Source organism: Pezoporus wallicus, unplaced genomic scaffold (assembly GCF_028554395.1).
Source record: "Pezoporus wallicus isolate ANWC-B61680 ecotype Strahan unplaced genomic scaffold, APGP_CSIRO_Pwel_v1 contig_8047, whole genome shotgun sequence".
Taxonomy (NCBI): Eukaryota; Metazoa; Chordata; class Aves; order Psittaciformes; family Psittacidae; genus Pezoporus; species Pezoporus wallicus.
This window is the reverse complement of record NW_026639548.1, coordinates 3653257-3668466: the sequence shown is the minus strand read 5'-3', so window position 1 is coordinate 3668466 and position 15210 is coordinate 3653257. Positions and strand designations below refer to the sequence as shown.

Below are 15210 nucleotides of genomic sequence, written 5' to 3'. Positions count from 1 at the left end.
TGCAAGTTAAATTCTTCCCTTTCCCTTGTATAATGTCTCAAACAACACTAAGTTAAATGTAGCTGGGACAAAGTACAAAAACTTTGGGTTTATGGGAACATCTTGAACCTTAAGGTAAAAAGATTTCCTTTATCCTTTGTGTTTTTAAGAAAACTTTCTGGGTTTCTGCACATGGGCAAAAGCTCACAAGAAAAACTCCTGATCAGACCTGTACTTTATGCTCATATAAGTTCTGGTCATCTGAAATCAGCATGCAATAAATGTTCTGTATGTATCAATTGTACAGAGCAAGAGATGCCTATGATGAGTCTGTTCACAATCAATGTCAGAACTGTTACCTTCAGAAAAAGAATGTGCCCCCTATCACCACAATAAAATCTTTCAACATGAATCGAGACTCAGCCATGAACTCCTACCTAGTCACCACCAAGGAAGGGAAAAAAAAGAATACGTATCTCAGATCCCATATACAGCATTATTTTACATTACCAATGTACTATCAGCATTCCAGATTAATGAACTTCAAAGTATGAAGTGCTGAAGCACAGATTTTTGCACTCTTCAGCTTTTCATTTTCCATATTTCTACTTCTGTTAAATCCACAATGCACTTAAGTGTCAGCAGAAGATCTGCACATACAGATCTTCAGAAATGGCCCACAGCCTTCTGGAAGACAGAACATAACTAATAAGCTCAGCTGTGTAGTTCTATGTACACCACTACTCCCACTGAAGCCAGCAGACGCACAAGTGAGATTAAAGTGAAGTAGCTTCCTGTACAACTACAATTCACAGATATAATCCACTAAAATCGTAAGAGAAATGCTATGTGGACAGAATGATACATTCTGATACTAAGCATAATCACAGAATCAGTAAAATTACATACAGTAAGCCAAAGACAGAGTTTGCCCATAAGAAGACAAACAAAATCCATAACGTAACATTCAGTAGAAATCAAGAGGGTTTAAACAATACTGTAACATGGAAAATTCCAAAGGAAACAGAAGCAATTTAAATCCAAATATCTAGATATTTCTCTATTATAATGTAACCAAAACTAAGCATTTGGGGGTTTAGGTTTCTGGGAGATTTCCACACACATACAAGATAACAGAGGGACAGCTTGTAGATAACAAGGAGATTGGCATCACTGTGTATGTACTATCCACATCTCTAGGCTATGAGGAACACTCTTAGGGGTATACAAGAAAATCCTGCCTAATACAGTTGCCAAGCTTCCACTTTCAAAAAACAGAGAGAAAGGAAATCTAAACAGCAGCTGTGTGGCCTGAGATCTCATTAGAAAGCAACTCGCAGGAAGATTGCAGCCCAGGATGACAGAGAAGAACAAGGAACGCTCAGCAGAATGCAGGCAGAAAAAAATCATTAAAATGTTCATTTATTTTGTTATTGTTGAACTTAGACCTGAAATTTAAAATGTATTCAGGAGTTTAATCTGACAACGAACATTCATAATGTAAAAGGCTCCTCAATCTCATGTCTCACAATATACATCCTGAAATTGTTTAGCATCTCGCAGGAGATGCTCAGTTCATTACAGACTTAAGCCAAGCATGGAACCTGAATTTCAAGTAAAGTATTAAAGTTTTTATTCTGCTCCAATGAGCCTAGTGAGAGGTTTTCCCCTTAAACAAAGGAACGAAATGTCCACTTTACTGTGCCTGCTGTATCACTCCGTGTTTTCATTAATGTCAACTGGACTTCAGTTATTTTTTAATTGAAGATTTCTGAAGACTTTCTTTTTGTAGTTGATACCAAACAGCAAAATACCAAACTGACTGAGAATAAGCACTGGCTCCCTAGAAATGACTGCAGAAAACTCCTAATTGAAGTCAAACTGTGAAATGCAACTGCCCCTATAACTACAGTTACACTGTCTTGTAAACTGTCCATTGTCTATATATATGCACATATATGTACACACACACGTATGTATAATTAGACCGACAATTTATTAAAATACATGGATTACATCAATAACAAATTATTCTGATAAGAACATGAAGCTCCATTGAAAACAAGGTTTCATTTCTCAGGCTGGAGCTGTTTTCTGCATTTACAAGATACAAGCAAAGCAAAACCACAATAGTATTCTCAAGTCTTCAATGTTATTACCTGAAAGATTTGGAAATACAGCAGTAAAAAGGTGTGTTGCTATGGTTCTGAGTAATCAGCAACAGACCTATGCACAATAGACAGCTGATTGCTGTTGCATGTTAGAAGATGTTTTTTACCTCTTTAAGAAAACTTTGTCATCATGTCATAAATGAGATAGGTTTTCTATTAGCCACAGAAAGGCATCAAAGAAACATACTCTGTAGTAGTAATCAGACTTGATTACTACTACATCTATCTTCTTATGGAGGGGAGGGGAAAATCAACCTTTTATGCTGTCAAATTTATACTGTAGATTTCCAGAACACTCTGGTCTTCCCAGAGTATGCAAAGGCATCATAGTACAGATGGAGTCTGCTACTGAATATGGAAATACATTATTCCATCAAAGATAGATACTAGACAGCAAAGAGTCACAGCAATCACGCATTAATATACTGGATACCTGAAGTGCAAAATAAATAGCACAGACAGTATCAGTAATTCTAATGGGCTCTCATGTATCTGGTTTCATAGAATCACAGAACTGTGTAGGTTGGAAAAGACCTTTTAAGATCATAGTATCCACCGCTAATATTGCACTGGCCAAGTCTACCACTAAACTATTTCCCTAAGTACACCTTTTACATACCACCAGGGCTGGTGACTCCATCACTTCCCTGGGCAGCCTGTTCCAATGCTTGACAACCCTTTTGATGAAGAAATCTTTCCCAATAACCAAACTAAACCTCCCCTGGCACAACTTATTCCAATACATATCAGATTTAATGAGACTTCACAATCACAATACACAGAAAAACCTCACTCGTCAGTTTTTATAGGATTTCTTTTCCACCCAAAAGACCTCCTTTCCAAGTCAAGTTTTCTGCCTATGTTTATCATTCAAAGGAGATGTAAATAACATTTAAGAATAAAGTCATATGAGTGCTGTAATTGCTGAGCTGGCAATAAACACTGTACTCTGTAGGACTGAAATGCCACTTACACTCCAATCTTGGAATAGCTGAAATCTCAGCCAAACACTGTGTTAATGCCATGTTAAGGCTGCAAACTGAAACACACCAAAAAAAGACAGGAGATGAAAAAGTTTATATTCTTACTGCATTGTCAGCCTACCTAAAGTACTGATATTCCTTATAATGAAATACATAATTTGCAGCCCAGCTGGGAAATCAAAAACTATTGGAGTGCAAAGTGAATGAAGCAATCTTCCGAAAAGACTCAAGACATCCAATCCCCGTTCCTAATGCATTTCCAATTGCAACTTTAAAACTGTACTTATGTAGGCACTGCGTTTAGGTAACATTTGAGCAGACTTATAATTTTGTTGCTTGCTTTCTTAGCCTGTTCTAAGGAAAAAATGGAGAAAGGAATGTGATACAGCGAACCACCACAGAAACACAAAGCTGTGTATTTTGCCTTCTGTTCGTAAATTCAGTTCTGGGACCAGTAAAATAAGTAACTAGTAAAAACTCAAGAAAAAAGAAAGGTGCTGGTATCTGTAAGAGTAAAAAGATGTTAAACTCTTTTAAACAGTGATGTTTATATACAGAACTCTTTATAAGCATGTTTGCAAAATCATAGATGAAATACATATGCTATTATTCTCTTAAGATTAACCAAGAGTAAACTTTAATTTCATTTCCCTGCTAAAACGTAACTGTATAGCTGTTGATGAACAATCTCTGCTCAGTTAAAATGTGCATTTATCCTAGTTTATATTCCATAGGAATGCTCAGAATCATCTAAATTAAGTATTGCAAAAATGCATTCACCTTTTGGAGAGGCTATCACTGAAAACTAAGTGAGGAGGAGGACTTGAATGCACACAAACACATGTGCATTGCCTATATGCTGTTTTTTTGATTCTTACTATAAACACACTCCAGGGCAAGAAGAAGGTGTCACTGAGTCATCTGAAGTCATGCTGTCAGAACATTCTAACTCTATTCAGCATGAAGAATACCAGACACCTGGTTCAGGCTCTCATCAAAGCTTCTGAACATTTCAGTAAGCACGTATACCTCTGGTTCAGTAAAACCTTGCCAACCAGTCTGAGATACAGGATTTTTTATTACAACATAACAGAGAAGCAGCTAACTCCAACAGCTTGCACCTCTCAAGATTTCACATTTGCAGATAACAAACCTTTTGTCATCCAAAACCAACAAACCTCACAACAGCAACTACTACATGATCGAAAGTGCAATAGCCAGGCAATAAATACCTCAGTAAATGGGCAGATTTTTGTCATAGTCAACCAACAAAACCCCAGCCACTCGGGATTTCCCATCAAGATATCTCTGCTCCTGACTAGCATAGGACTCTCCCCGAGTCCTTCAGTCATGAACTGTGGGTATTGACAGTCAAGGCATTACCAAGAGAGGGGGCAGAGGCTGTGGATTCAAAATAAACAAGAAATAAGATGCAGTGAAGAGACTGAGACTTACCTTTGGAAAAAACTGCTGCCAGGCTCAAAAGGAGAGGTGACAACAGATGCCCCATATTGCTAATCCCAGAAGTGCACATCCTAGGGTGCGTTATGACTCAGTTTTGCACACTTTGTAGTCAAAATAAAACTCGGTCAGCTGGAGAGGCTACATTATCAGAACAGGTCATCCGGAGAGAGTAAAGAGATTTCCTTCGGAGAGAAGGCTTACTTCTTTAGGTTTAACCCTCCCCTTTTCTCCCTTCTTTCTTCAAAACAGATGATACTGTGAAATAAAACCCCTCTCCTCTCAGTAAATAAATAGGAAACAGTTCAGGCTGAAATCTCGGTCTGGGGCTACAGTAGCCTGAGGCAGGGAAGCACCCCACAACACCCCTGGGCAGGGGCGGCGGGGCTTCGGCTCCTTGGGCAGAGACGCTCCTGCTGCTCGCGCCTCACGAAGCCAGCGCTCGCATCCCGCTGGAAAAGCACGGCGGATCCCCGGGCGTCACCAAAGTTTTCCTTTGGGTGATGCTGATCAGCCCTGAAATCATCCAGACACGTAGGCTGGGGTTTGTTGTTGCGCGCCCTCTCAAAAAGTTCTCGATTTCCTTATTGACTTGTCTGACTTTCCGCAAGAGCGGGAGGGGGTGAGCGCGGCTCTCCCCAGAAGGTCATTGCCACAGACGTGCCTATTGCTCCCGGGGCCGGCGGGCGCAGCGGCCGGCGGGTACCTCCCGCTCCAGCCGATGCTGCTCGGCTTGAGCCCGCAGCGGGGCGCCGGCCCCGGCCCGCCCGGCAGCCCGCCTCCTTCGGCCCCGGCTCATCCTACGCGTGCCGCGGTTGCTGTTTACACAGAGACAGAGATTTCAGCCGGGAGATGTAGCGGAAAGCACAAAAAGAGGAGGGAAACAAATAAATAAATAAGCTGCCGAGCCAAGCCCCGCCTCGCACCAGGCAGCGCGGCAGCCCCAATCCCCGGGCAGCGGGGCGGAGCGGGGATGCCTGGCCCGGCCCCGGAGACGGTGCTAGGGGAAGGCGAGCACCGCCGCTCCGGGGGGCTGGAGCCCGGTGGTGGGTCAGCCTCGGAGGGGGTCGGGGGGGTGGCGCCATGAGGGCGTGTTACGGCGCTGCACAGGCTCCCGGAGCGCAGCGGCTGAGGTGGCACGGGATGAGGCGCCGCCGGCGAGACCGGCCTCCCGCTGCCGGCAGCGCACGGGGGCCAGCACAAGCCTAGCTGCCCTCTGCACCCGAATAGCTAGCATCGCTGCGGCTGGAGGCAGCAGCAGAGCCCGCCGCCGGGCATGTGTGCTCTCCTGCGAGTGGTTTGTCGAAGGCTCCTTCTCGCATCCAAACGCATCATATACTGAGCGCATCATATACTAAGGCACTCTTGAGTGAGCCGAACTATGCCGGTACGGCCGGCATTAGGAAACAACGTGAGGACCGTGTAGTACAATACTGCATCTGTATTGTACGAACAGGGGGAACACCTACATTTGGTCTAAATGGCAGTGCTGGGGAAAAACAACTGACTTCAGGTTTTTGATTACGGAAGGTATCAAATGCAAGAACCATTCAACCCTTTGGCCAAGCCTAATAAAAAGACCGGTGTATCTTTGGCAGACAGAATGACAGCAGTATGCAATTTACCACAGCCCAAACTTAAAAAAGTAGCTACAAGAACTTACCATCAGTATGTTCCTTCACAGAGAACATGTTTGGGAGCAATAAAACCACTAATTTAATCTTAACATCCACAATGCTGAAACTTTAAAGCAAGTCCATCAAAATAAACTTTGAAAATGTACACTTCTGTTTGCCAACACCAAGAAGTACATCTTAACCACACAGTGAGAAAAGGCTGTGGTTTGCATGATGCTATGAATTCATTTTAGAAGATCACATCAGTTCTAACAATCCCAGAGAGGTTCTCCAGACCTGAAATGAAGCATGCAACTGGCACTGTATCTGAAACAGAAGTGTATCATCTCAGAGCATCCACTGGCTGAAAGATAAATAATTGTTATTGACATGATATATAGCATGTTGTGGCCAAAACCTTTGTTGTCCAATGTAAGAGAAATATTATAAAATAATACTCTCTATCCAAGATAAATCAATCACCTGGAAAAGGAAGTCAATGCCCAGCTCCATTCAGCAGCAGGATGAAATATGCAAATATGCAAGCATAACACACTAGTTAGTCTGTGTTCTGACAGACACAGAGAAGCTTCCTACAGTCTACAGAAAGTATGAAAAAGTGCAAAAAAGGAAGAGCTTTCTCTCCAGATACAGGTGTAAGCGGGGCTGCTACCAACTTTCCAACTTTTAAGAAAAAATCCCATACTAAAAAGAGAAAACCAAAACACAGTAAACAACCAAACCACCAAGATTCTCTTCTCTCCACTTCTACAGTTTGACTCCGTGGCCAGTACCTGGCTTTTACTTTGTTATTTGCACAACATAAGGAGATGTTTCATACACACAGTCATTCCAGGCATTCAGGGGTCACCTCCTCTTCCGCTGTCATGTTATCCCAACAAACCACGTTTGGGTCTCAAGCCTTCTCAAACTCAACTGATTCAGGAATAAACCATTGCCTCCAGTCCCTTTGGAAATGAGTAAGTGTAGTCATTTCTTGCATATGCCATGCACAGAAATCACATTCCCTTTGCTTTGGTGGGTGTTGTAGTAAAGTGACAGCTGAAGGTTAGGCCACTTGCCAAATTCCACTCTGCAAGAGCAGGTGTCTCAATGCAAGTTTCTTCTTACAAGTACAGGTGAGGACACTTGTACTGTACAGTCTCTGGCTGGGCTAACACCTTTGTGATGAAAACACTGCCCATGGAAAATACCATCAATTCATACTACTCCGTAATGAGAGAACATCTTCCTGTTTTATTAGCAATACACTATTTTGGCAACTATGTCTGATCTTTTCTGGGTAATTAACACAAGTAATTGTGAATGAAGAATTGGCTTTAGGAAAACACAAGAAAGAATGAAAAGACCTTCGTCCCCACAACTTGTGGCTACCTGTAAAGGTGGTAAACCCATTAATCCGCATCCAAGAAGTTAATGAGAAAAATCCATCACTACCGTGAGACTTCTTGCTTCATTTCCAATGTGATATATCAACTGATATATATAGTCCGCTTTATGTAATTAAAATTGCTAATTGTTCTAATCAGTTTATCAATTCACATTTTTGTTTGAGGGCTGGGGATTGTTTTTTTTGAGACAGTAATGTTCCCTCATTGACAATATAGAAGTGCAACTCTGGGAGAAGCCCTGGTAACACAGCAACAAACAGCAGACTGTAGAAAAGACTGTAACCAGGTGAATTACAAGTTTTTCACTAAAACTATTTTTCACTCTCAATTAAACACAGAGAAGAAACCTGGTGCTGCTGAAGTCAGTGCATACTTTACCACTGATTTTTAGAAAGGCAGATTTTTACTCCTATTTTGAAGATTACACAGAGGGCATTGAAATGATTATCTGGGTTTGCTACTGCACAATATCCAAAGTAAGGAACAATTCCAACTGTAGATTCAGAGGACAAAAAGGAAACTCCCAATCAGTTTGGCCTCCCTGCAACTTTATATGATTTAATGCATTGCCTTCAAACTTAGTAGCCATGAAGTTGCGACCATCATTCATAGCAAAGCATGACCTGTTCCACTCTTATTTTATCTTTGTGTCACTCATTTCTTCATCACACATACCTGCAGACTTTTCTCTTTGTTCAGGTAATGCAGAATCTTTAGTGATAGGAGTTCTTTGCCACATGTGTACACTACATCCTGGCCAGCAGTGGCACAGTCACCAGCTGAAGTTTTTTGTGATGCTCCCACAAAAATAATATGAAAATCTGAACAAGATAATGGGAGTTGCCACAAAGACCAAACTGAGTTACACTCTTAAATTTCACCTTAATTTCTGGATCTTACTCTCTTTTGACATTCACCAGCACTTTGATTTTTGTTCCAGTGACAGCAGAATGACACATTCAACTCTGTAAATTTGTTTAGAACTAATTCACATCTGTTCTCTCATACCAGATAGGAAAATAAAAAATAAAAGCACTTGATTTCTTAGAATGCTTCTCTTGCATGAGAAAAGCAGATTCAGTTCAAAATCTTTACAAGGCCAAACTAATAAAACCTTTTTGACAGCTTGCAGTTGTGCTGTCAGTGTAAATACCCCTCAGAGCACCTATCTCTTTAATGATCAAACACTAACCTTAATAGTGAACAGTATTCCTATCAGGCTACTTTATGTTGCAGGGCTTGCTGTCAGTTCACAATAGCTGAAGAAGCAGGTGATGTCAGTCAGAGTTTTCACTCTCCTTTACTTGTTTCCAATGAAGACTCCGAAATAGCTTAGTTACAAGTGAGTTCTAAAAATGACAAAGAACCTTATCGCACTACAGTTAGGCTGTTACCAGCCAGAGCAGTAGCACTCTAATGGACAAAAAGTGTATCTAAGAAGGCTTTTTTATTTGAATTCATGAGCTAATATTTTAACTTGCTTCCATCTGATGGTAGAATTTTAAAAGCTGCTTTGGCTGCAAGTTACATACTCATAGTACAATAAAGTGCAGTGATTTATAAGGACCAAGTTTTGTAAGATACAGAGGCCAGCTTGAATAAGAGCTCAGTAAATAAACTAACCAGTATGTGTGTATCAGGAAAAAAAAAAAAAAAAAAAAAATCAAAATCACTATAGGAAGAAATACGTATCTCATGACAAAATTAAAAGACACAAACAAAATTGCTTCTTCCTGGTTGAACTTAAGCCTCCACAACAGTGAAATCTGATGTATTAGTACCAGTACTTGCCAAGTTACAACAGGGGAGTGATCTAAATGGCTGGAATGTAAGTGTTAAGATACAACAGTGTCCAATCTGAAATCTGGTACCATTTTCAGTGGCTTGTAGGAGCAGATAACATGAAATAACAGAACCGAGAATGTTACGATGACTGTTCTAAAACGTAACTAAAGACAAGTTGATGTGATGCCTTAGAAGTAGAGAGGGCAAAGCCATTTAAAATTACTATGGAAACAATGCAGACATTTGCCTGCATGCACTGCCAGCTTTTTTTCCTTTTTATTAATAATATTTTTGTTTATATCAAATGAAAATGAACAGAGGAATAGGACGCTTAGCATGCTGTGCTGTCTTCCATAGTGGCTAAAGCAGATGCATAGGGAAGAATATAAAAATAAGGCCAGAATACACAATAATTCCCTTGAACACTCTCTCAGCCTTCAACACCTGAACCAGCGGTGGTATCTCTGTTCTCAGAAACCCTCAACAACTTCCCCTTTTACAGGTCTCTTCTTGAACCCACATTAACTTTGGGCATCAACATCTTGGTTCACAAGGAAAGGATCGCCACAGCCTGACCACAGCTCACATTCAGAACCCTCAATACCTACTCTGCACCCAAGAACTTCTGACCTTTACTATAGGCTGGTGTTGTTTTGTTTTGAGAAAGAACAGGACTCAGCTGTCATCCCTGAAAAACCTACAGCATTTTCCATATGAACCAGAAATAAAACCTTTGATTTATAAAAGTGTCTTTGCTGTTACACAGACTGAATAAGAAAAACTTCATAGTGTATATTATTTTCCATTTTTTCTGATAAATTCCATCCCAATACATTTTCCATATTTAATAATCTACTACAGATAGTGAGTTTTTATCTACAGAGGATTTCTAATTCCTCATTCAGACTTTCAATTTAATATAAACCCCTGAAAATGCAATAATTTTATTAAACAGGATTAAAATGCAACTCTTATGCTTCATCAACTGACTTTTTTAGTCTATGGCTCATTAAATACACTAATTATATTTTTGTAACACCATACTGTGAGCAGGGGCTAGACCTTCAATGATTAGAAATATTTTTGAGAACCAATTCACCTTCTGTGCCAAACATCTCTTAGAATCAGAAAGAACCCCGTCCTGCCAAAACTCTCAGGTACAGCATTTATTAATGCCACATACTGATTACTGTGACTTAGATTTAAAAGGTACATAGTTTCTCAAGACTAAGTGAAATATGGGTCCAAATGCACAAACACAATATAGTCCAATAATTTGGAAGGAATGAGAAATTCAAATATGCAAAGAATAGTAGCTTTGAAGAGATTGCAATCTTTCATAAACATATCTTTGTAAACACATATGGCGTCTACTTGTGTGTATACATCAGACCTTAAAACAGTTGCCTATTTGGCAGTATAGATATTACTCAGCTTCATAGCAAAACAGGCTTGCTGCTACGACAAGCACCAACCCCGTTTTCCACCAGCTGCTTGTCAACGATGGAGTTCTAGTGACCCCTAGTGCTAAATTTATGCGGTGCGGCTCCATATAACTGAAGACTCAAGAGGAGGTGCATTTTAGACGTTCTCTGAAATTAAAGAACTGCATCTAAGTAAGTGAGAGAAGTGCGAAGATGAGGGAACTAAAAGACATTGGAAGAAAAAGTAGGTCTTCCAATTTGTGAAGTCTGCTATTATCTATAAATATATCAAACATTACAGTTAGAATAGTCCCTTAAAGCATGCTGACTAAAACATGCTTAGCAAAGTTTCAAAAAGCACGGGATTACTTAAATTAGCTAAGCAAATGGCGGTTTGAAGGACAAAATATTATTCTGACTCCCTTCCTGAATCTCTACCAGTTACTGAAAAAATGGTGTTGTCCAAAATACTGACTTCTGAAATATTTTTGTCTGCCTACTGAATGCTACATATTTTAGATCTCACTGTACAGTAACAGTTGATCTATAAAGTCTAAGTCAAATAGATTTTTAATGAAGGATAACCATTCTGTATGATGGGTTCTTGTTACTTGATTATAGGTACCCAACACTGAAGTGCTTCTTAACATTTTTAGTACTGTGTATGTATTGTAGTGCTATTATTTTAATAATTTATTGGCTTGTTATAAACTATGAATGAAAGATTAATTATACCAAAATTAGTAGCTATACAGAGCCAAATTCAAACCTAATATATAAGAAACTATGCCTTTTAACACCAAACATAGTTTTGCTCATTTCATCCTTTCAGTATGATAAGAGCTAGGAATAACAAACACATCAAGAGGGAAAATATTTGTGATACAGAAACTTAAAAAGAGTTTTTAAGGTAATTTCCATAAAGATACTTAAAATTAAACAGTTCCTCTTCTTCCCTTCTTCTGTGGGTGTTTTGTTTGGGGGGTAACTTTAAGATACAGACCTACATACGCTTCCTGCTCTTGCCTCACTTAGATAAGAAACATCAGATGTAACCAGGGCAGGAGGGTTTGCAGAAAGCCTTAAAGAAGTTATGTTAAGTATCTGTACAAGCACTATTATATCACTGTGGTTAATCTTTAGCAAAGGTATATACCCTCTCCAAAGTGGAGTCAGTAAGGTCTAAAAGCCACTTCAATCAACTTGAAGTGACTGCAAACTGTTTACTGAATTACAGCTCTTGAGATGTGTTCACTTCCACTAATTCTCCAGGCCCCATAGCCACCATATTTTTGCACAGAAAATGCTTGATCAGCAATGTGTAATAAACAGAAGGTAGAAAAATTCATGACATGTATAAATACACATATTTACTTTTCAAAGCTTCCCTAAAGCAGGCAGCTATTGCACACAGTTCAACTCCAATCACACAATGAAATTTTTGCCTTTTTTTCCAAACCCCTCATTCTTATCACAGATGGGAGAGCATATGGTAGAAAGCCCTTGTAGTATATTGGAAACAGCTTCCACATTATAGTACATTTCATATTGAAACTACAGAGTCGGTAACTGGGAGGAATCAACCGAAGATCTACAATATTTTAACCTTCTCACTATAAACAATTGCTGCCCTCTCAGTTGGAACTGTGGGAGAAGGGAAGACAGGAGGGGGAAATTACACTAGCTCCATGAATGCATGGCCAAAAAACCTCACTCCACCCTTGAAAACAAGATTCTGTTAAAAAAAGATACAAAATTACACGGAAAATTGGAAAACAAGAGGTATTAGAACCCACCAGGAACTTAGAGTAGCAAAACTGAAAGAAAAAGTAAAGGGAGAGAATAAGATAGTATAGGAGATGCACACAAAGTTTAACTTTTCTTATGGCTTGCTACTAAACCAGGTTTTTAGGGACTACCTTATGATGCTTAAAATTCCACCTGAAGGGAGCTGCTGGCATTCAGTCTGACAACACTGCTGTTCTAATTAGTCTCCAACCCACAGAATGCACAAGTTTGTTGGCTGTTATATTTGTTGTGTGAGTAAGAGCTGAACAGTGACTCCAAGAGTCTACTAAAACCCATATGGCAAAATTAAAAGTTTTGTTTTCTTTTTCAGTTTCTAGTGGGAAAATGGAATGTAAACTTTTAAATACACAGAACTGAGTTGATACTGCACTCCGGTGTATCATAGGAGAAACAGTCCTGCCAATGAAGGCTGGTTGGCAGAGAACAGGCAAAGGAAGTAGCCAGTCTTTTTCCTGCACCAATCATAGATTAACATCAAGCCAACTTAAAGCACAAACCAGATGGCTGATGCATCAGTTTGACCCTTTATCCTCCACAATAGTTTGGTTATGTTATTCCCCAGGGCAAAAATCACATAGGACCAAAGTCTTTCCCAAAGAAAATCTTCCATATATAAACAAAAAAAATTCCCAAATAATCAACTAAACATCAGTCAGCATGTCTTACTGGAAACAGGTGATTGTTCTGTAGTTAGAAGTGTTCCCACAGGTGCCATCCAGCTAAAATGCCTTAGAAATAAGTATTATTTCATTGCGCTGAACAATGTTAATTCTACTGTATATTTGCATCTGTGAATTCCCTTCCTCCACAGAGCTTGTTTTCATGATTTCGGCAGTCATCCAGGGTGTTGTTCGCACACTCACACACACAGAGGCTTGAAAAACACAACACTTTCTGTAGTGTTAACCATAAAAAACAACCAACCAACCAATACTTATATTCTCATAATGCTGAAAGATACATATGACTACTTTAGCCATCAAACCTGAAGGAAGTCTTTGATTTTGGAATATAAAGCTGCAGCTATCAAGGATGCTGGTCTATGCATTACCTATCCTGTTTCAACCTGTACAAGACCAGTGAGGGATGCCTAGGCTCGAGGTCACCACAGTGACCTCGATAAAGCTTTCTGTTAAGGGCCATCATTCTTAATATTAAGCTCGCTATATTTTTGGGGAGTACTAAACTGAATGCTGTCACCTTTCAAATCACTTTTGTTCCATCTAGATCAGCCATCCATCTAGATGCTGCTTGAAGTTTGATCTTTACTTTCTAATGTGCACAGGCCCTGGTCTTGGACATAACAGCCATAACTTTGCTGCTACAGAACAGCTACAGAACAGCTCTTCTCCAGAGGTCCTCCATTGCAAAGGTTCTTAGGGCCTCACTGGTAGTCCCATAGGCAGAAAATCATCTAGTTTTAATTGAATCTAGATTACTTTCTCTGAAACCTTGATTCAGCCTAACATGTGAGGGTATTAACTCCATGCAAATGCCCAATAATGCTATAATATTGGCACAAAAATAAAATCCTCTGAAAGCACAACAGACTGAGTCACCAGCTACCACCTCAGTCTACTCAGGACAAACACGTAGCTCAGAGAGCACCTTAGTGCCTAAGGTTATTAACAACTAGTTTTTCCTGAGGTTAATGAACAGAAGCAAACATCTTCTGTGGAGTTAACGCTCCCAGGAAATGCCCTGAATCATGATCACTACTATGATTTACATTCAGTGTAAATGCTTTGTATTCAATTTATAGCATTTTCTACCTCGGCATCTCAGAATAGCTTATAAATGTAACAGCATTCTTCTTAGGCATCTTAAGATGGAAATTTTAAACAGAATGGGAAATGAAGTAACAGCTAGATCACAAAGTGCTGTGTATTACAGTTAGGAGCAAAACCTGGATTTTCTTTGTTATATCTAATCTTGAGAGGTTTTTTAGAAAGTCTGTTGTGCCACGTTCTCATCTCTACAATTACCTTTATGAGTGCACAAACACTATGCAGAATACTAGCTCAATTTCATGAAGGATTTTACAGTTGATTCACTCTGTAAAAAATATTTTCCTTCTATATCAACTTCTATAGCAAATACAGAGATGAAATATAAAAATTAAGCCATTACGAACTGAAAGACAAAAAACATTTCACCACTGCAGGTTCAACTTCTTACTAGTATTCTTCCAAAACAAGATTCCAGCTGAACTGACCAAATCTCAGACTCAAATTTTTATATCAGCATAGATGAATACAGTTTCATCTCTGTTTCCCTGCCCAGTGTGATTAGTAGCATAATGCCTGCAAGCAGATAAAGTGCAAAGGGATGAATATGGGGAAAAACATACTGCAAGACTGACACTAGCTCTTAATACTTGAAAGACAAGATATTAAAAGTCATTATTTGTCATTAAGTTATTATGTTATTTAGTTGGGTTTTTTTTAAACGTCAGCTCAGTGCTCAGTAGTAGTCCAAAAGTCTAATAGGAATTTAGGAATGCTTATGAGTAAAAGATGCTGTAATCACAACAGCATAAAGACATGAGGAAGACAAGACACAGGTAGAAG

General features: G+C 39.5%; 1 protein-coding gene across 2 annotated transcripts in view; it reads right to left on the bottom strand.

The window, feature by feature from the left end:
- TMEM132D (transmembrane protein 132D) overlaps positions 1–15210 on the bottom strand; it is a 272550-nt gene that overhangs the window by 237169 nt on the left and 20171 nt on the right. Inside the window, exon 1 of one of the 2 annotated variants that reach the window (XM_057414940.1) lies at positions 4589–4955. The exons of the other annotated variant lie outside the window; for it this stretch is intronic. Within the exon in view, the coding sequence (XP_057270923.1) occupies positions 4589–4667 (79 nt within the window). The 5' untranslated portion in view covers positions 4668–4955. Of the gene's footprint in view, positions 1–4588; positions 4956–15210 lie in introns of those variants that run through there. 2 annotated transcript variants of the gene reach the window in all.